The 22,389-nt window shown below is 44.4% G+C and overlaps 1 protein-coding gene across 1 annotated transcript in view; it reads left to right on the forward strand.

The window, feature by feature from the left end:
* Positions 1-22,389, forward strand: part of ABHD11 (abhydrolase domain containing 11) — a 137,419-nt gene that overhangs the window by 73,337 nt on the left and 41,693 nt on the right. The window contains exons 5-6 of the mRNA XM_053706342.1: positions 8,917-9,099; positions 15,455-15,636. Coding sequence (XP_053562317.1) covers positions 8,917-9,099; positions 15,455-15,636 — 365 coding nt within the window. The remainder of the gene's footprint in view (positions 1-8,916; positions 9,100-15,454; positions 15,637-22,389) is intronic.

Genomic DNA, 22,389 nt, shown 5'->3' on the forward strand with positions numbered 1-22,389 from the left:
ATGAGTGTCCTAAAATGTGGTGGAAATAATCCACCTAATAGAGTCCTCGCACGGACTTCTAAATGGGGGCGGAGTAAATTAGGTGAAGAACTTAAATGTGTGAGGCTGAGAACATCATCAACCCCGCTCTATACCATAATGATAATGAACTATTAGTAAATAACATTTAACTATAACTTAGTCAGCAAAACATCAACAAAGCATATAAACAAAGTACATAGTGCAAAGCTAAACCTATATCAGAGTTTTATATCGGACAGGCCTTCAGAGGAAGGTAGTTGGCAGGGATCAACTGCGTTAACTATTGTCTGTAAGTTGGAGCATCCTTGGTTTTTTGACTCTTTGGTCTTTAACAGACCACTCAGGCGCAGATGCTCGTAATTTAGGATGAGGAGAGTCCCGTTGCAGGGGAGGCTCCGGCCAAAGACCCCAATTCGCCAATAGAGATAGGCCCTGAGCTAGGGTTGTAGCCATGTATGTTTGATTATCCTTAGTGATAATAATTCGAGTGGGATACCCCCATCTGTATTTGATGTTATTTTTCTGCAGAGTGATAGTGACAGGCTGGAAATGCCTCCTTTGCTGAAGGGTGTGAGCCAAGAGATCAGGTAGGAGTTGTATCTCTTTGAATCTCTTGCTTAAAGGAGGTTTCTTGAAGGCTGCTTGGATCAGTTTGTCCTTATACAAGAAGCTGTGGAAACAGACTATGACGTCTCGTGGCTTGTCAGAGGCCACAGTTTTGGGGCGCAAAGCCCTTTGTGCTCGTTACATGGTGTTAGTTAGGCCTTCAGGTGTGCCTATTAGGTCACAAAACAGTTCCATCAGAAACTCTTGTAGCTCAGTTGGGGCGACCGACTCAGGGATTCCCCTGAACCTGATGTTATTGCGCCTTGATCTATCCTCTATATCTGCTAGCTTAAGTTCTAGTTGGGAAATTTGTTCTGCTAAATTTTCTGAGTAGGAGAGAAGGTTAGACTGGTCTACCACCATATCATCCTGTTTTCGTTCTAAGGAATCCACTCTCTCTCCTATTTCAGAGATCTCCTTTTTAAGTTCAGCCGAACTACGTTGTATTTCTTGCGCTAACATTTTCTGCTAAGTTGTTTCAGTGATAAAGTGATGTGAGGCAGACGCAGAGTGAATACTAGATTGAGACTCCTCATCCTGTGAGTCAGGGTCACTTATATCCCTTTGGGCTTCCATACGTGGATCTTTAGGCTGTTGTGCAAAGTGGTCATAAACCGTCTTCTTAGATTTCAGAGTTGATTTGGGAAGCTTTCTACCTGAATGAGGCATATTGAGTAGGCAAGGTGTTTCTAGAAATGTCCAGCAAAAATGTAAACCTAGACCCAAGGCCTCTTTGCCAATACCAAACGTATGTCTCCACTGAAGAAAAAAAGTAAGGTTAGCACATCACATATTCATAACAAGCATTACTCTAAAACCTATAGAGCGGGGCTGAGTGTCACCTAAACAGAATCTATCACATGGTAAGTACAGGCAGCAATCTTATGTCCTCACCTTGAGGCAGGGAGGCCCTATTGAGACCTGTGTAACTGAGAAAGACTGGTCAGTGGACTGTGGACAACATGCAAGTTACAACAAGGGTAACGTTATCTGCAGCTCTACTCCCCACCTCTGGGATACAAAGGATACGACCCAAAGGAAGGGGAAAAGGAAGTAGGATATGACCCACCCAGACGAACTGGGCAGGAGTGGGGAGGTGAGGAGAGACTGTACAAAACCTATTTATCTGAGACCATGGAAGTTGGTCTTGGTGAGTGAATTAATACCACGCTGAATATATGATACTGACCAAACCTTAGGTCTCCAAGGTGTCTCCGAGCGTCGTAAGAAAACCACTCAGCAAGCTGCAGTATGTAATAATCAACACTTAGTACTCAATACTCAATGTGCCCCCTCTAAACTCAGGGAAATGGGGATACGACCTGTAGGAAGGGGAAAGGGTAGGTGGAAGTGACCAGCTCACGCTAGTGGGCCGGAAAGGGAGAGTCTCAAATGGGCTTCACAAAATTAGCGCACAAATTAAAACGCCTATTGGGGGCTAACTGGATGTAAATATCAGTCTAAGCAGTGGGAAAGTATTTTAATCGGGGAGCGGACCCCCCTTAGGCTCTAATGTCCCAATAACTAGTTGCTTACAAAAAACATAAAGGGGGAGTCTTGAGGGGGCAACCTAGAAAACCTTTATCTAATGAGCAATTATGGTTGATACTATAAAAGAAACCTGTAAAGAAAAATAGAAGTTATCAGGCAGACACTAAAATTACATTCCACTTTGGGCTGAGAGTTAAAAGACAATTATGCTGACGCAGCAGCCTTAGACACAAAGTTAAGGTGACAGTTCAGTGTGTGAAAACAGGTTATAGAGTCCGTATGAATGCAAAGAACTGACTTAAGATTGCTTATTATATTGCCCAAGAGAGGCACTTTATCTCCTAATCAACAGAGGGGATTCACAGAGAGCACTGCTTAGGCCTAGCTCAAACTGACAGGGTTAACTTAACGTTGGCCTCTAATAATCAGTGTTCACAGTCCTGCATGTGAGAGCAAACTGGTAGAAAACAGATGCCTTGAGGGGCCCTGCGCTGGGTACTGTAGCAATGGATGAGGATAAGTCTCCCAAATTCCCTTGGTAATGTCTAGTTCAACTCCTCTGTAAGGAGCGTCCCCTACAGCACTAGCTATACCTGCTACCCAGGGAGTATAGACTTGTAGATTGCTCCCCAATCTCTGGTAGGAGAATTAGTTGCCCCAGTGTGTGCACTTAAAATTTTATGTGTGGAAGTCCCTAAACACCCAGCTAACAAGTGTGGTATGCTTGAATTTACTCTCACCGGTCCACGTGGGGCACTCAGGGCTGGAAGGGACCTGCAATGGGTCGTGGGTATTCAGGGTTGAAAGGCCTCCCAGTCTCTCACTGCCGTGATCTGATGTCCCCTCCGAAAATCCGAGCCAGATAAAGAGAGTCACAAGGCTCCGGTATTGTTGTGCTGCGTGAGTCCGGATGGTCTCTGTAAAGGGATAATGCAGAGGCCCAAGATGGCCGTTATTCGCGCCCTTTTCAACCGCCTTGTGGAGTAGGCAATTGTCTCCCTGTCCTTGGGATAAAGTTAGTTTCCCGAGCCCGGGTACCTCCTTATGGCTCCTGGATGAAGTTTCTGCCTATTCTCCTCGTCTGAGACGGCTCCTGGTAAACCGCGAGGCTCTGCAGGGCCTCCAAGTCACAGATCTCCTTCCCACGTGGGCCCCAACCTGAAGCTCCTCTAAGGGAAGAGGATGAGTTCTCCTTGACCCCGGCAGACACCGATCAGCAAATAAGAGCTCCGGAGCGGATCCCCGGCCCTCTGGAACAAGATATAGTGTGTGTCTAGCTGTGAGGCGGGATCAGTAGCGGTGGGGTAAATCCAGGAGCGCTAGGGTTAGGTAAATAGTTTGCTGCACTCCGGTGAAGTCTTGTAGGGATTAAGACCTTCTCCTCAACTGCAGATCTCTGTTAGGGTGGGTAGTTCAGCCTCCGGAGCGGAGCCCTGACTCTCCGGAGAGCAAGCCCCCCTGCTGTTGCCTTGATGTCGCCTTAGGCAAGCAGTCGATGTGGAGGCTGCGTGTAAAGTTCTCACCAGAACCTTCAACTAAGACCCAAATGCACACAGATATAAGTGCAAATAATTAGGAGGAAAAAAGTATGATTTTCACTGCTTTATCTGCTCTTTATTCAGATCTATGCATATTCTTAGACAGAGCTACTAACACACACGTCCTGTTCCATCAGTGGCTAGCTCCGCCCCCCAAGTTTAGCACTTTTGATTAGGTTAACTGGGACACCCAGTGAAAGCAGACACTTCCCCCCCCCCCCTTCCTCTGCATATGAAATGAAACTTTACACAAACAGGAGCAAGCTGGAGTAGGTAGACAACAGTCTACTTCAAAATCTTTGGGGCTTGGTTAGGAGTCTGAAAATCGGCACAATGTTATTTAAAAATAAGGGGAATGTAAGGTAGCAAAGTCTCCTGTAATGGAGTTAAGGGCCTGGGCCTGCCAGGGTAGTGAAAATCCCAGTGTAGTGTGTTAGCAACAATGTTGCAAGGTTAGGGGAGGTCTTAGACTTACCAATTTATAAGGAAGGTTCTGGAAGATTCCTGCCTCTTCTTCCTGGGATTTTCAAAGAAGAAAGTTTGCGTGTAAGGTGATACCCATGGGTCGCGCGTTTAATAGGAGGATGGAAGCTAAGCTGGCCGCTCCTCAGCGCTCGCGGGCCATCAAGGTGTCGGAGGAAATGCGAGAGTCCCTCCTGGTTTGGGAGAGATTTCTCATAGACTTTAATGGGACACTGTTATGGCGGGCACCCCAAGCTTCTAGCCAGGCAGTCCACCTCTTCACTGACGCAGCCTGGGCGTTCGGCTATGGGGCTTACCTCAATGGGCAGTGGAGTGCCGAACCATGGCCGTTGTCATGGGTACAGGCAGGCCTGACTAGGAACCTAACGTTGTTGTTGCTCTTTCCCATTGTTGTGGCAATTGAGCTGTAGGGTCTGGTCCTAAGAAACCGGTGCATTGTGTTTTGTTCGCCATTAATAGGTTATCCGCTTCCTCACTGGTGGTCGTTCGGTACATACGTCACTTGGTACTCAGATGCTTACAGTATAACATGCAATTTGTGGCACGGCATGTCCCGGGGGTGAATAACACCTTGGCGGACGCGCTATCTAGGTTTCAGTGGGAACAGTTCCGTAGGCTGGCGCCTAATGCAGCAGCGTGCGGCTTACCCTGTCCCCCCTCTGTTTGGCAGGTGGCGGGGCTTGGAATTCCATTCGGCACTTAGTGCAGGCGTCGCTGGCTCCGAACACCTGGAGGGCTTACTCACAACATTGGGGTGAGTGGGTAGAGTATTGCTCGGCGCATAGCGTGGACTTAAGGGGAGTCCCACGGAAATTGTTTCTATGTTGGCTTGCCCGCTGGAATCAGCAGGGGATATCAAAGGGGGCAATCTCTATTAAAATAGCCGCTATATCCTTTTTCAGCAACCTGCTAGAATACCCCAATGTTACGAAAGGGTTTATAGTGAGGCAGGTGGTCAAGGGTTGGGGTAGGCTGGAAGGGAGATTACGAGACGCGAGGGAGCCTGTGACATTGCACAGGCTGCTCGGACTGATTAGTGTTTTAGATTCCGTTTGCTTAGATGCCTATGAGAAGGCCTTGTTTGAATGCGCCTTCTCGTTGGCATTTTTTGCGGCACTGAGGCCTGGGGAGTTGGTCTCTGCCTCTAAACAGGCAGCTAAGTCTGGGTTACAGATGGCTCATGTTAAATGGGCCGGGGATAATCTGATCTTGTTCATCCCGCATTCCAAGACAGACCAGGACGGAAAGGGGGCATGGGTGACCCTGACCCCTTCGATTTAGGAAGCTTGCCCGGTGCGAGTGACCAGGGCATACGTAACGCGGCGTACGCAGGACCTGCCGCAGTTCCTGGTACATGCCGACGGGTCTAATCTGTCTAGGTACCAGTTTGCCGTGGTCCTTAAGCGGGCGGCGATCGCGGCTGGTTTGGGGAACTGCAGGATTACTCCTCACTCGTTCCGCATAGGGGCGGCAACCAGCGCGGCTGCGTTGGGATGGGAGGCGCAAAACATTCAGAGATTGGGTAGATGGAAATCAAATTGCTACAAGGGATACGTGCGCCCCCCAACTGAGGCATAGTAGAGAAGGGGGGGAGGACTAATTGATAGTTAACGTGTTGCCTAGTTTCGTTTGGCGTTACAGTTCTTAATCATTGTAATCCATTTTAGGTGTGGCGGGGGGCCCTACCCGCGTTTGGATCGTGGGGCACTCCTACGTACACTGGGCGGCCCTGCGGGCTCTCTCCCATCCCGACGGGCACCAGCTTGGGCTAGCGGTGTCAAAGGCCTTGGTGAGATGGTTGGGTCGTAGAGGCTTACAATGGAATGGTTTGCCAGCCCTCCTTCAAGATGCCAGGCACAGATGGGGACAGCCTCATATCATCATTCTGCACATGGGGGGCAATGACTTAGGTTGCGCACCGGCGCTGGACCTCATCAACATCATGAGATCCGACGTGCAGTGGATTTGTGCAACGTTTCCAGGGGGTGAGGTTGGCATGGTCCAACATAATCCCCCGGTTGTGTTGGTGGTTTTTTCCCACGCCCAAAACAGCTTATAGAGTGAGGAAGAAGGGGAACAGGGAGCTGGGTAGAGCAGTTGTGGCTGTAGGTGGTTTTGTGGTTCGCCATGAACAGATTTCAGCCGATAAGAAGCAGCTATATCGCCCAGACGGCGTGCACTTGGCAGACAAAGGGCTGTTGATCTTCATGGCGGACCTCAAAAGAGCCTTAGTTACACATATTTAGCTGGTGGCGGCAAGAATCAGTTTTTTCTGAGAAAGCCTGTCTCTTGTGGCGGGAGGTCGTGGCTATAAACACCTGAGGGCAGAGTCTGTAGGGGTGACAGTCGGGCTAATTGGCGGGGGAGATGTCCTCAGGTCGTGACCTGGGGGCCCCCGCCCCGCGGGTCTGCTGGCTGAAGATCCTTTAGGACGTCTGCGCCTCCTAGAAAAATGGGGTGGAGACACGTTTTTTGCGGCCCCCCTTTGCGATTTCCAATTCCATAACACCTGGCTGCGACCTCTAGTCATATGGAGCTGTTATACTTCTTTACTAGGCCTCGAATGCCACCACGAGTTAAACGTTTAGTTATGACTTCAGTTGAAGTCAGGTTTATTTAAAGGTTAAATAAACGTGACCATGATATGGTCTTATACCCAGCTCTCTGTGTCCGTGTGTTTATTATTATTAGTAGAGTAAATAAATAAGTGTAGTTTAAAGGGGGTTGTAACTACCAAATTGGAGCATCAGCCCTTAACAAAACTATACATTTTTACAACAACAACAAAAAACCTGTATGGGCTATATAAATGGATTATCTACAAAACATTTATGCAAAGAAAAATCTAGTGTATAATGTCCCTTTTAAAAAGTGACAGAAAATTCTGTAAATTTATATTATAGATTTGAAAGAGCACTATTTAACCATAAAACATATATTTTTGAAGCTAAAGTTGTTTGTTTTAAGTTACAGGAAGTGCAACAGTAAAGTCAAAATTAAACTTTCATGATTCAGAAAAAGCATGTAATTTGCTTAATTCTCTTGGTATCCTTTGTTTAAAATCATGGAGCAGTAATACACTACTGTGAGCTAGCTGCTGATTGGCAAATGCACATATATATCTCTTGTGATTGGCTCACTGGATCTGTTCAGCTAGCTCCCAGTAGTATACTGCTGCTCCTTCAACAAAGAATAACAAGAAAATGTGAAAATAGAAGTAAATTAGAAAGTTATTTTAAACTGTGAGCACTATCTGAATCATGAAAGAAAAATTTGGAGTTTATGTCCCTTTTAAAGGGACATTTTACTCAAAAGAGCGATATTTAAACATACTAATATTTTTATTGCCTGAATAAATATAAAGGAAAAGTGACTCGTTGCCTTATAGTTATATTCTACATAGCTCACGGAGCATTAGCAGGATGTATGTATAAGACAATGAACATTAGCAGGAAGTACCTGTCAGCTGTTAAGCATTAGCAGGAAGTACATAACTGGCCCCACTTTAATAGTTTTATTTAAAAATTTAAACCGATTTTGCTTCACATTAAACAAATCAGCAAGATTAAGATGCTTTCCTTTCATATGGATGACACATTTATTTTGAATACAGTTTCCCTTTATGCTTACATTCAAGTAAAGATAGCAAGAGAATGAAGAAAAATTGATAATAGGAGTAAATTAGAAAGTTGCTTAAAATGGCATGCTCCATCTGAATGATACAAGTTTAATTTTGACTAGACTATTCCTTTAATGTGTGCTCATTTTTAGTGTGAAGACCTGATTGTGATCAGCTGATGATTTGCTGTGTGCTATTTTTGTGTTCCTGGGGTTCACTAAAAAAAAAAGCACTGTAAAAGTCCCATGGCTAAATTCCTTAGCAAACACTAGTTTACAGTAAAGAACGTTTAAACTGTAGCTATTAGTATATAGATGTTATAATTGACGGCAGATGTTGTAAACTCAAAGTCCTCAAGTAGCTGTAGAAGAAGGTCAGGTGTTAAAGGGACATTATACACTCCTTTTTTCTTTGCATAAATGTTTTATAAATTATCTATTTATATAGCCCATAAAGTTTTTTTTTTTGTTTTTTTTTTTAAATGGATAGTTTTGTTTATTTTTAAATAACATTGCTCTGATTTTCAGACCCCTAACCAAGCCCCAAAGTTTTAGGAGAATACTAACGTATACCTACTCCAGCTTGTTTCTGTTTGTGTAAAGGGTCTTTTCGTATGCAAAGGGGGGTGGGGAGTGTCTGATATTTCCCACTTGCAGTGGGTGTTCCAGTAACCTTTTAAACAGAGCTAAACTGGAAGCTTCTAAGTAAGTTTTTTTAAATGGTTTTATACTATATTTTTATATCAGTATCTGTGCATATTATTCTTTATAGTAGTGTCTTACATGCAGTTATATGAAAAATTGTGTATACTGTCCCTTTAAGGACATGATTAAAACACTGATTTTTAAACATACTATGCCCATTAAGGTGTACTGGAGGGGCATCGCTAACAAAAACTGATTTATAGGAATTATTTGGTTCTCTTCTAACCGTGGAACACAGGTGTAGTTAAACATAAGAGTTTGCATAGTACATTCTATGAACCTATTTGGCAGTAAATCATATCTTATATAAAACATATGACTTCAGTGCATTAGGATGTAACTGCCACATGTTGCAAAGCTATAGTCTTTTCTGCCATCAGATAAGATTTGTCCAATTTCACTGACAAAATAATCATTGTCTGTATTTCTTTTTTGTTATTTTTTTTTCCCATAGCCTCAGTTGGTGGAGCGTTTGGTTTCTGTAGATATCAGCCCTTCTCAGTCTATTCCACAGTCTATTCCACAGTCTGGCTTCCCAAAGTTTATTACAGCCATGCAAAATGTACGTCTGGAAGGGAACATGCCCCGATCCACAGCTAGAAGACTGGCAGATGAACAGCTTAGTACAATTGTGAAGGTACAAGCAATCAAGTAAAAATTATATAGGTCTCATCAACCACAATCATTTTGTACCTTATTTATTGGAAGTTTATACATTCCTTAATTTCTCTTACATTGGTGTATCCAGTCCACGGATTCATGCTTACTTGTGGGATATTCTCAATCCCTACAGGAAGTGTCAAAGAGAGCACACAGCAGAGCTGTCCATATAGCTCCCCTCAGGCTCCGCCCCCCCCAGTCATTCTCTTTGCCGCTCTAACAAGTAGCATCTCCACAGGAGTGTAAAGGGAATGTGGTGTTAGTTTGTAGTTTTTTATTTCTTCAATCAAAAGTTTGTTATTTTAAAATAGTGCCGGTTTGTACTATTTACTCTGAGGCAGAAAATGATGAAGATTTCTGCTGAGAGGAATATGATTTTAGCACCTTGTAACTAAAATCCATTGCTGTTCCCACGCAGGACTGTTGAGTACAGGAGAACTTCAGTTGGGGGGAACAGTTTGCAGGCTTAACTGCTATAAGGTATGTTCAGTCAATATTTTCTAGTCAAGACTTAGTAATGCTGGAAGACTGACAGAATCCCCATGTGAGAAAGGTAAGCCATATTCTGAGACTTAGTATAGAAGGAAGGCTTATTGAAAGGGCTCAATACACTGGTGGACACTGTTAAGGGGCAATAGATTATTTTTTAAGATAATCTGACATTATACAAGTTTTATATTGCATTTAAAACACTTTTTGGGGTTTTATTCCGCATGGCATATATTTAGACACCTATTTTGGCTTGGGAAGGCCCCACAAACTCCTGAGGGAAGATGGAGGGGGCCTGAATTTCGCGCCTCAGTTGCGCAGTTGATTTTACAAACAGCTTCATGCAGATACATGTGAAGGGTCCAAAGATTACTTGAGGACTTCAGAGAGGCTTATTTTCGATCAAAACTAATCCCCAAGGAAGGTAGGACCACAGCAAAGGCTGTGGCATGGTTAATTTGCTCCGGTTTGGGCAGTAGGGGGTTAATTGAAATTTACTGTGCAATCATTTCAAATCATTAGGATCATATGGTGAAAATTTCATAAAGATTGGATGATTTTTGGAGGTTTAGTAAAAAAAGTATGCGCTTTTTATTATTTAAAGGCACAGTACTGTTTTTTCAAAAATTGTATTTTACTGTATTTGAGTGCTGTCTAAGTCTGTTTAACATGTCTGAGCCTACAGATAGACCTTGTTCTATGTGTTTAAAAGCCATGGCGGTCCCCCCTTTACATTTGTGTTTAAAGTGTGCTAACATATCCAAACATTTTAAAGACCATGCAGTGACACTTAAAAATGTGGCCCAAGATGATTCTTTATCGGAAGGTAATGAGGATAGCCCTCCTTCCTCTCCCCATGTGTCGACACCAGTTACGCCCGCGCAAGCGATGCCTAGTACCTCTAGCGCATTGGCCCCTATTACATTGCAACAATTAGCAGCAGTCATGGATAATTCCCTTACAGCATTTCTATCCAAACTGCCTGTTTTTCCTAAAAAGCGTGATAGCTCAGTTTTAAGAACAGAGGATGAGCAATCAGAAGTTTTGGATAATTTATCTGTTGTACCCTCACAACCCTCTGACGTGGCGGTGAGGGATGTACTGTCTGAGGGAGAAATTTGTGACGCAGGTAAAATTTCTCAGTGGGCAGAATCAGATTTATTAGCATTTAAATTTAAGCTGGAACACCTCCGCGTACTGCTTAAGGAGGTTTTAGCTACGCTGGATGATTGTGACCCTATGGTGGTCCCAGAAAAATTGTGTAAAATGGACAAGTTTTTAGAAGTCCCTGTATACACTGATGCGTTTCCGATCTCTAAGAGGGTTTTGGATATTGTGACTAGGGAGTGGGAGAGACCAGGCGTACCTTTTGTTCCCCCCCTATCTTTAAGAAAATGTTCCCCATAACTGACCCCAGGCGGGACGCATGGTAGGCGGTCCCTAAGGTAGAGGGAGCAGTTTCAACACTAGCTAAGCGCACAACTATACCAATAGAAGACAGTTGTGTTTTCAAAGATCCTATGGATAACAAATTAGAAGGGTTACTAAAGAAAATATTTGTTCAACAAGGTATCCTTCTTCAATCAATTGCCTGCATTATTCCTGTAACTACTGCAGCGGCTTTTTGGTTGAGGCGCTGGAGGAGTCGCTCCAGAGGGAGACTTCATATGACGAAGTCATGGATAGAATTCATGCTCTAAAGCTGGTTAATTCTTTCATTAAAGATGCCGCTTTACAATTAACTAAATTAGCGGCGAAAAATTCTGGTTTTGCCATTGTGGCGCGAAGAGCGCTCTGGCTCAAATCATGGTCGGCTGACGTGTCGTCCAAAACAAAATTACTTAATATTCCTTTCAAGGGGAAGACCCTATTCGGGCCAGAGTTGAAAGAAATAATTTCAGATATCACTGGGGGAAAGGGGCCATGCCCTTCCACAAGATATACCTTTTAAAGCTTAAAACAAGGCTAATTTGCACTCCTTTCGCAACTTCAGGAGCGGACCTGTTTCAACCTCTGCAACCGCAAAGCAAGAGGGTAACGTTTCCCAGCCCAAAGCAACATGAAAGCCTTTGCAGGGCTGGAACAAGGGTAAACAGGCCAAGAAGCCTGCTGCTACTACCAAGACAGCATGAAAGGGTAGCCCCCGCTCCGGGACCGGATCTAGTAGGGGGCAGACTTTCTCTCTTTGCTCAGGCTTGGGCAAGAGATGTTCCAGATCCCTGGGCATTAGAAATTGTTGCTCAAGGGTATCTTCTAGAATTCAAAGACTCTCCCCCAAGGGGAAGGTTCCACATTTCTCGTTTGTCTTCAGACCAGACAAAGAAACAGGTGTTCTTACGCTGTGTAGAAGATCTTCTAAAGATGGGAGTGATACACCCAGTTCCAACTGCAGAGCAAGGACTGGGTTTTTACTCAGACCTGTTTGTAGTTCCCAAAAAGGAAGGAACTTTCAGGCCAATCCTGGATTTAAAAATTCTAAACAAATTCCTCAGAATTCCATCATTCAAAAGGGAAACCATTCGGACAATCTTACCATTGATCCAGGAAGATCAATATATGACTACCGTGGATTTAAAGGATGCGTACCTACATATTCCTATCCACAAAGATCACCATCAGTTCCTAAGGTTCGCCTTTCTGGACAAGAATTTTCACAAAGGTGCTAGGGTCCATTCTAGCGGTACGAAGACCGCGGGGCATTGCAGTAGCACCTTATCTGGACGACATATTAATTCAGGCGTCGTCTTTTCAAAGAGCCAAGGCTCATACAGAAATAGTTCTGGCCTACCGTGGATTTAAAGGATGCGTACCTACATATTCCTATCCACAAAGATCACCATCAGTTCCTAAGGTTCGCCTTTCTGGACAAGAATTTTCACAAAGGTGCTAGGGTCCATTCTAGCGGTACTAAGACCGCGGGGCATTGCAGTAGCACCTTATCTGGACGACATATTAATTCAGGCGTCGTCTTTTCAAAGAGCCAAGGCTCATACAGAAATAGTTCTGGCCTTTCCAAGGTCTCACGGGTGTAAGGTGAACATCGAAAAAAGTTCTCTGTCCCCGCTCACAAGGGTTCCCTTCCTGGGAACGCTAATAGACTCGGTAGAAATGAAAATATTTCTGACGGAGGTTAGGAAGTTAAACTTTTAACTACTTGCCGAGTTCTTCATTCTGTTCCTCGGCCTTCTGTGGCTCAGTGCATGGAGGTAATCGGGTTAATGGTTGTGGCAATGGACGTTGTTCCCTTTGCCAGAATTCATCTCAGACCACTGCAGCTGTGCATGCTCAAACTGTGGAATGGGGATTATGCAGATTGTCTCCTTAGATACAAATGGACCAGAAAACCAGAGATTATCTTCTCTGGTGGTTGTCTCAGGATCACCTGTCTCAGGGAATGTGCTTCCGCAGACCAGAGTCACGACCGATTCCAGTTTGTTAGGCTGGGGTGCGGTCTGGAACTCCCTGAAAGCTCAGGGCCTATGGTCTCGGGAAGAGTCTCTTCTCCCGATAAACATTTTGGAACTGAGAGCGATATTCAACACGCTCCAGGCATGGCCTCAACTAGCGGAGGCCAGGTTCATCAGGTTTCAGTCGGACATCACGACTGTAGCGTACATCAATCATCAGGGAGCAACAAAGAGTTCCCTAGCGATGAAGGAAGTATCCAAGATCATCAAATGGGCGGAGGATCACTCCTGCCATCTATCTACAATTCACATCCCAGGAATAGACAACTGGGAGGCGGATTTTCTGAGTAGTCAGACTTTTCACCCGGGGGAGTGGGTACTCCTTCCGGAGGTTTTTGCTCAGCTTACCCAGCTATGGGGTATTCCAGAGTTGGATCTGACGGCGTCCCGTCAGAACTCCAAACTTTCTCTTTACGGATCCAGGTCCAGGGACCCCAAGGCGGCATTGATAGATGCTCTAGTAGCGCCTTGGTCCTTCAATATGGCTTATGTTTTTCCACCGTTTCCCCTTCTCCCTTGTCTGGTAGCCAGAATCAAACAGGAGAAGGCATGTCATCTGTTCCACCATGGACACTGCCATCGAGGCAGGATCTTCTAATTCAAGGTCCATTCAAGCATTCAAATCTAGTTCTCTGCAACTGACTGCTTGGAGATTGAACGCTTAATTCTATCTAAGCGTGGGTTCTCTGGATCAGTTATAGATAATTTGATCCAGGCTAGAAAGCCTGTCTCCAGGAAAATTTACCATAAGATATGGTGGAAATATCTTTGTTGGTGTGAATCCAAGGGTTACTCGTGGAGTAAGATTAGGATTCCTAGGATTTTGTCATTTCTCCAAGAAGGATTGGAGAAAGGATTGTCAGCTAGTTCCTTAAAGGGACAGATATCTGCTCTGTCTATTCTGTTACACAGGCGTCTGGCAGAAGTACCAGACGTTCAAGCGTTTGCATAGGCTTTAGTCAGAATCAAGCCTGTCTATAAACCTGTGGCTCCTCCATGGAGTATAAATTTAGTTCTTTCAGTCCTTCAAGGGGTTCAGTTTGAACCTTTACATTCCATAGATATTAAGTGATTATCTTGGAAAGTTTTGTTTTTGGTAACTATTTCTTCTGCTCGAAGAGTTACAGAATTGTCTGCTTTGCAGTGTAATTCACCCTATCTGGTGTTTCATGCAGATAAGGTTGTTTTGCGTACAAAACCTGGTTTCCTTCCGAAAGTGGTTTCTAATAAGAATATTAACCAGGAAATCATTGTTCCTTCTCTGTGTCCTAATTCAGTTTCTAAGAAGCAACGGCTGTTACACAATCTTGATGTGGTTCGTGCTTTAAAATTCTATTTAAAAGCAACTAAAGATTTCAGACACACGTCATCCTTGTTTGTTGTCTATTCTGGTAAGAGGAGAGGTCAAAAAGCTATCGCTTCCTCTCTTTCCTTTTGGCTGAAAAGCATTATCCGATTGACTTATGAGACTGCTGGACAGCAGCCTCCTGATCGAATTACAGCTCTTTCCACCAGAGCTGTGGCTTCCACATGGGCTTTCAAGAATGAGGCTTCTGTTGAACAGATTTGTAAAGCAGCGACTTGGTCTTCACTGCGTACTTTTGCCAAATTTTACAAATTCGATACTTTTGCTTCTTCGGAGGCTATTTTTTTGGGAGAAAGGGTTTACAAGTAGTGGTGCCTTCCGTTTAGGTTACCTGACTTGTTCCCTCCCTTCATCCGTGTCCTAAAGCTTTGGTATTGGTTCCCACAAGTAAGGATGAATCCGTGGACTGGATACACCAATGTAAGAGAAAACAGAATTTATGCTTACCTGATAAATTTCTTTCTCTTACGGTGTATCCAGTCCACGGCCCGCCCTGGCAATTAAGTCAGGTTCAAATTTATTTTTTGTAAAACTACAGTCACCACTGCACACTATGGTTCTCCTTTTTCTCCTAACCGTCGGTCGAATGACTGGGGGGGCGGAGCCTGAGGGGAGCTATATGGACAGCTCTGCTGTGTGCTCTCTTTGCCACTTCCTGTAGGGATTGAGAATATCCCACAAGTAAGGATGAATCCGTGGACTGGATACACCGTAAGAGAAAGAAATTTATCAGGTAAGCATAAATTCTGTTTTTTTAGCTACCATTCAACTTTGTTTTCTTAACACAAAATTAATTAATTGTTCTGTGAGCCGTGCAACTAGCACTCCTGATTGGCTAACTAATAAAGATTATGAAAGGTCTGTAATGCAAAAAAGTTTGTACAGTATTAGAATGTCTCTTTAAATAAACTCTGTGTATATAAAATCAACTATATGCATTATCAGTTATTGTTTTTTTGATGCCGTACACATCCCACCTATTTTACAGTCTGGTTTTCTTTTACGTACAGAAACCAGCAGTTCGCAATTTTCTTATAACTAACTTAGTCCAAGAGAATGGCAATTTCAAATGGAGAGTGAATCTGGAGGCTATCTCTTCCCACCTGCATGACCTCATGGACTTCCCCGAGTTTCATGAGCCATATCCTGGGCCAACACTATTTTTAGGTGGTGCTGATTCTCCTTATATTAGGTGAGTTTTAAACAATTATTCTGTGATTACCACAAAATATTTTCTAGTATTACGTTAAGAGTAATTTACAGCAGGGTTCTTCAAACTTTTTTATCCCAAGACCCAGTGCAAGAATGATACCAATTACCTTCACAACCTTGTTGTTATGCTTGCTCTGGAAATTTCTGAAGTACTTTCTTTCCTAAGATATGGTGAGTCCATGGAATCATCAAATACTAGTGGGAATATCACTCCTGGCCAGCAGGAGGAGGCAAAGAGCACTACAGCAAAGCTGCTATATATGTCTCTTCACTTACCCATAATCTCCAGTTTTTTTGCGCTTTTCTTCACTTCCTGTAGAGTGAGGTGCGCATATTTCAGATGGCTTTGCTGTTTAGAAGGCTTCTTGCTGTTTTCTTCATAAATGGAAAGAGTCCACAGCTGCATTCATTACTTTTGGGAATTCAGAACCTGGCCACCAGGAGGAGGCAAAGACACCCCAGCCGAAGGCTCAAAAACCTACTACACTTCCCTCATCCACCAGTCATTCTTTACCTTTCATCTCAGAAAGGTTAGCCGAGAAGTGTCAGAAGTTCTCGATAGTCTCTTATGGAGGGTAGTACTCTTCGTCATGGGACTGAAGTTTTAAGTAGTCCTGTCAGCCTCTCAGTGAGAGCATGGGTGAAAGTTAGAGTCCGGAGATGCAGGGAGAGTCTTTCTGTGAAACCATCCCGACTCATATTAACAGCTCCACAAGCAATCCGCGTTAACGACTTTCGCTGCCTGCTTTTTCTCTCAAATCCATGGCAGAAGCAACGCTACTATCTGTCACACTTGAAGGGCCGTGTTCCTGTTCCACTGCATAGATTCCGGTAAGATAGTTTTATTTACTTTCATCATGGATGTATTGTAATTACAACTGTTTATCCGAGAGGGGCTACAACCTTTCGGGGATAACTTTAACATAGGGTCTCAGTGAGGCTCTTTTTTTGTATCTCGCAATCAAGGGTTAATATCTCCTAAAGGGGGTTATTGAACAGGGGGGTATATAATCATGTTTATCTGATTCGGTCTGCTACTGTGTAGTGTTGCTTCGGCTCATGGCTATTTTGGAACATAATGTCTAGTGACGCGGCTTTTGCGGTCGGGCTCGTTTTTTCATGGACTGCACGGTTTACCTTGTGACCGTGCGTGGCCACATTTTGGCTCTCCATTTCCGCATTCCTGACCGTGTGGCGACGGAGAAATCCTGGTCCGCTGGTGTCTGGTTCCCTGGAGGTGGTGAGTGCCCCAGCCATTGGGGGTGTAAGGTGCCGTTTAGATTTTTCTTATTAGTCCATTTTTTATTCAATATCCCAGTTATGGAGGATTCTGATTTTTGGAGACGGATGTCTTCGATTCAGACTCTACTTCTTGCGAAGAATATGAATTGGCCCGGGTGATACATGCCCATCAGGTATGTTCCGAATGGCGTTTTAGAGGGCTCTGTTCCTCTGGATCAGGGAATCTGGTGCCCACTGAGCCATCCGCCTCTGGGGATTCTATTTCCCACGAGGCGAGTTCCCTACCACCAACTCTTACTACTCATGCATGTAACCCAAACGCTACTTATCCTTCTATGGAGTGTGGCCTGTTCCCACCGGATCCGCATGGCCATATCTTTGGCGTGGCGCATCTGCAACTCCCGAGAGTATGCTTACGATATTGTCCATGTTCCGTTAACCAGCGCTCGTCAGGTGTGGGATCGCCTGGTCCAGTTTAGCCCTCCGGGGAGCGACTGCCCCTGAGGCCTCGGGTCAACCTTCAGGGCCGGTGTTTTCTTTTGTCCCGGCGGAGGTATGTTGCGCCTTTTCGTTAGACTGGCGTGCCTTCGTGTTCTGTTGAGGCATGTTTTGCCGTTGCTGGAGGATCCCACTCTTAATGGGTCTGGGGATTCTCAGTCTTAATCTTCAACTAGCTTGCTTGCATAGACATAAGGGGATGAAGTAATCTTCGTATAGCCTTTGTTATTTGTGTATCCTTTTCCAGTTCTGAGCTTGGCAGTCTCGGACCCCTATTGGGCCAACTAAAGCTCATGTTGTTGTGTGATGTTTCCTTCAGGAACTTCCTTGTCTAGAATTGATACTCGTGATTTTGTGGTCGCGCTGTTTACGTTTACAAAAGTTTGTTCAAGAGTGAGGACGTACTAGTCCTATGTTCTGTCTGAGACTCTATGTGGCCTTGACAGTGCTGGGGCCCTTAGTTTCAGGCTGGTCCTGACTGGGTACAAATCCTTCTGTCTTTGAGGCCTAGTTCAGGCACGTGGCGCCTTTTTTATATCCGGCTGGTCTGGTGAGGGCGCCTAGTGATCACAATGTGATTTGTGTTGTTTACTTGTTATTTTACAAGCTTCAACTGGCATCCCGAGAGGACTTGATGGTCAGTGGTTGCTTAGGGGCATGGGGGATTGGTTTAGTCCTCATTCGCCTTTCAATCTAGTGGGCCAGGACTCCGTTGAGATCCGCGGCAACATGCTCAGTCGTTTCCTTTTTTTCCGGGAACTAGAGTGTTCCTTCCCATTGTGGGTTGGAGGCTTGGTGGATTTAGGTCCATCATACCACCGTTCTTACGGTTTTGCCTTTCAAGGTCTATTTGGAAGTGTCCTTTTAGGACTTTTTCCTTTTAGAGGTCCTCTTCCTTTGGGTCAGACATTCTGGACTTCGTCTGGTTTTTCTGGCAGCTTTGGCCGCTTATTTAGGAAGTGAAGGCCGTGAGTGTCTTCCTTCGGGAGTTAGTCGTCTCCATATCAGGGGCGATAGGAGGTGTTGTCTCTTTTTCCAAGCTTTTTGCTTAGGGGATGTTTTCTGCCTGGGTTTGGTATGCTTTGCATTCTTCTCCCTTGGGTGTGGTCCTCTGGAACGTTAATCTGAAAGGATTATGGAGACTAGCCTTTCTTTTCTACTCTCTCTTTCGGGTGACTCTATTCTCGTTCTCATTTCCCTTTGTGTTGACCTTGGGGCCTTTGGGCTCTAGAGAAATTGTGTGACTTTGTCGCAGCCTAGCACCTTGTTGGTGAACTCCGGCTAAGGGTGTTCTCTTCCCTTTGGACTGGGAATTATGAGTGAGTCCTGTACCCTTTCTCCGGGTTCCCCGGTTTTCATCCCCTGTGAGGTCCGATTGCTTCAGATGGGGTATCTTGTGTTCCTAAGGGTGTCGTTCGTGCTAGGACGATTCTGGGTCCAGGGTTCTTGTCTTGGATCCTTCTTGAATGTCTAGAGACTTATGATCCTGTGGACTGGTTCGGGATGACCCAGTTTTTTCAGGGACCCTATGTTGCGACATAGGGGCTAGCTCATTGGGCTTGCAAGGAGGAAGGCCAGAGTTCACATCCACCTTTTGGGTACTGGTTATAAACTTTAAGGCCTGACTTGTCCTTCGGACTGAGTGTGCTCCTCTCATGGGGAGTTTTTTCTCTGTTGGGTCAACAGTGGTGTCTGGTTGATTTTTTTTTTCTGTCTGTGTTTTGATCATACTATGGCTTTGTGTCTTGTGGACATGTACGCTGTTCTTATCTGTGCCCTTCCCTTTTGAGGGGATAGTTTTTCTTCCTTATGAGCTGGGGTTTCCTCTCTGGAGGGTCATTGTCCTGCCCTGTTTTTAGGAGGTTGAATCAGGTGGCTTATATTCTGTAAGGGGCAGCATCTGCTGCTCTGTGGGCTCTGATCTCTCTACGTAGAGACTGTCTAAGAGAGTTGTGACAGGTCTTCCTATGGATCTATTGCACTTTTTTCTGTTCCAGGTCCTAGGGGCTTCTCCTTGGGTGTGCCTTATTTGGGAGGAGCGGATTGGGTTGGCACCCGAGCTCTGTTGGGGTGGGTCCCCCCTTTTTCTTTCCATTCCCTGGGGGCTTGGGTTGGGGTCTTTCTGTCCCCCCTGTCTATCAGACATGTCTGTCGCTTGGGCTGGTCCGGTGTTGGAGCAAGATCTGAGATCTGTTGCTCTGCTATTTCGTCCTCTGAGCATTCGAGGTACGGTAAGCCTCTTTGAGGTTTCTCCTTTCTTCACGTTCAGTATTTGTGGGAAGGACTGGCGGCTCTTAGATAGTCTGCAACGTTATCCGCTGGTTAGTGGATACTTAGCAATCTGCTTTTTACTTGCCCTGCAAGTATTTAAGTTTCAGAGTCATTTTTAGATGACTGCAGCGTGCAGTGTTTTTGCTTCAGGTGTTGTTCGTCAGACCTATCTGAGCTTGCTGCACGAGGTTTTCGTTTTTTAATATTTCGGTATTCTGAGCTACCTTTTTGCGATTTGGGGACCTTCGTCTTCGGTTGCACTGGGTTCGGGGAAGATCCTCTCTCTGTTTCAGACCCCCGCCTTATCCCGTGGTTTTTGTATTTCTGGGGTCTGGGCGTTGCCTCCCCTTGTTTCTAGGAGACTGGTTGGGTCTCTATTAGCCTGACCCGGTTTCTCAGGTTTTTTGCTCTGTGTTTTTGTTTAGGACTCGTTGTGCCCTTTTTAGGGATCTTTTCTGGAGTTCCTTATGCTAGCTGGTCAGCTAGCTCAGCATACTAATGCACTGTAGCAAACCGAGGGTTGCAAGTTCGATCCCCGGTGAGGTCTACTCAGCCTTTTCTCCTTTTGAGGTTGATAAAATGAGCAGCGCCTTGAGTCCCTTAAGGGGGATTAGCTGCACTTTACAAGTACAATAATGTTTTTCTCTATGTCTTTTTTTCTTTGTGGAAGGATACAGTAGTTTGTTCCCTTTCTTTAGTAAGGGGTGTGTTTGGAAACCGACTGCTGGCGGAAGGTGTCTCTTGGAGCCTGCGGTCTCTAGCAAGGCTTGTGGACTATCTGCGGGTCAGTGTCCTTGGGCCTTTTTTACTTTTTTTTTTCCAAAGTTGTTCTCGACTTCGGACGAAGCGATATTTTTTTGGGTAGGGGTTTTCAGGCCTGGTGCCCTCAGAATGGGTCGCCTCTTGTACCCTCCTGTTTTTGCATTCAGTGTCCTCTAGTCTATAGCTTGGGTATTGTTTTCCCAAAAGTAATGAATGCAGCTGTGGACTCTTTCCATTTATGAAGAAAAACTTAAATTATGCTTACCTGATAATTTTCTTTTCTTCAGATGGAAGGAGTCCACAGCTCCCCGCCCGTATGATTTCTGTGGGGCGTCTGTTATTTTTGTTCTTCTGGCACCTTTTCACCCTGATTTCTTTCATGTAATTAGCAAGAGTCCATGAGCTAGTGACGTATGGGATATACATTCCTACCAGGAGGGGCAAAGTTTCCCAAACCTTAAAATGCCTATAAATACACCCCTCACCACACCCACAATTCAGTTTTACAAACTTTGCCTCCCGTGGAGGTGGTGAAGTAAGTTTGTGCTAGATTCTACGTTGATATGCGCTTCGCAGCAGGCTGGAGCCCGGTTTTCCTCTCAGTGTGCAGTGAATGTCAGAGGGATGTGAAGAGAGTATTGCCTATTTGAATTCAATGGTCTCCGGATTTTTTTGGCGCAAAAATTTTCTTTGTCATTTCCGGCGTCGTACTTGTCGCCGGAAGTTGTTTGTGATTGCGTCATTTTTTTTTACGTTTTGCGCCAAAAATGTCGGCGTCGCCGGATGTGGCGTCATTCTTGGCGCCAAAAGCATTTAGGCGCCTAATAATGTGGGCGTCTTTTTTGGCGCTAAAAAATATGGGCGTCATTATTGTCTCCACATTATTTAAGTCTCATTGTTTAGTTGCTTCTGGTTGCTAGAAGCTTGTTCATTGGCATTTTTTCCCATTCCTGAAACTGTCATTTAAGGAATTTGATAGATTTTGCTTTATATGTTGTTTTTTCTATTACATATTGCAAGATGTCTCAGATTGACCCTGGATCAGAAGCTACTTCTGGAAAAACTCTTGACTGAGTTCAGTCCTACCAAAGCTAAGTTCATTTATTTTAAATGTTATGAATGTTTATCTTTAGCTATGGTTTGTAATAGGTTATCATGATAAACTTTTACATTCAGAATCCATTAATATTTATGCTTTATATATTGCCATTCTTTTTACATCTTATGTACAAGAAATATTTAGAAGATTTTTAAGAAATATTTTTCTGATTCTATTTTAAAGGCTTTGTCTGACTTTGTGCCTTCTAATAAAATTTTTAGGTCTTTTTCAAACTTCTTTTTTATTTATTGAAGTTTCAAATGACCAACAACATACTGATTTATCCTTCTCTGATGATGTTTTTTCTCATTCAGAATTTTCTTCATCAGATATTGACACTAACAAATCTACTTTCTCCAACATAGGTGTGTCCGGTCCACGGCGTCATCCTTACTTGTGGGGATATTCTCTTCCCCAACAGGAAATGGCAAAGAGCCCAGCAAAGCTGGTCACATGATCCCTCCTAGGCTCCGCCTACCCCAGTCAGTCTCTTTGCCGTTGTACAGGCAACATCTCCACGGAGATGGCTTAGAGTTTTTTAGTGTTTAACTGTAGTTTTTATTATTCAATCAAGAGTTTGTTATTTTGAAATAGTGCTGGTATGTACTATTTACTCAGAAACAGAAAAGAGATGAAGATTTCTGTTTGTATGAGGAAAATGATTTTAGCAACCGTCACTAAAATCCATGGCTGTTCCACACAGGACTGTTGAGAGCAATTAACTTCAGTTGGGGGAACAGTGAGCAGTCTCTTGCTGCTTGAGGTATGACACATTCTAACAAGACGATGTAATGCTGGAAGCTGTCATTTTCCCTATGGGATCCGGTAAGCCATGTTTATTACGATCGTAAATAAGGGCTT

This window comes from Bombina bombina, chromosome 3, assembly GCF_027579735.1.
Source record: "Bombina bombina isolate aBomBom1 chromosome 3, aBomBom1.pri, whole genome shotgun sequence".
NCBI classification, from domain to species: Eukaryota; Metazoa; Chordata; class Amphibia; order Anura; family Bombinatoridae; genus Bombina; species Bombina bombina.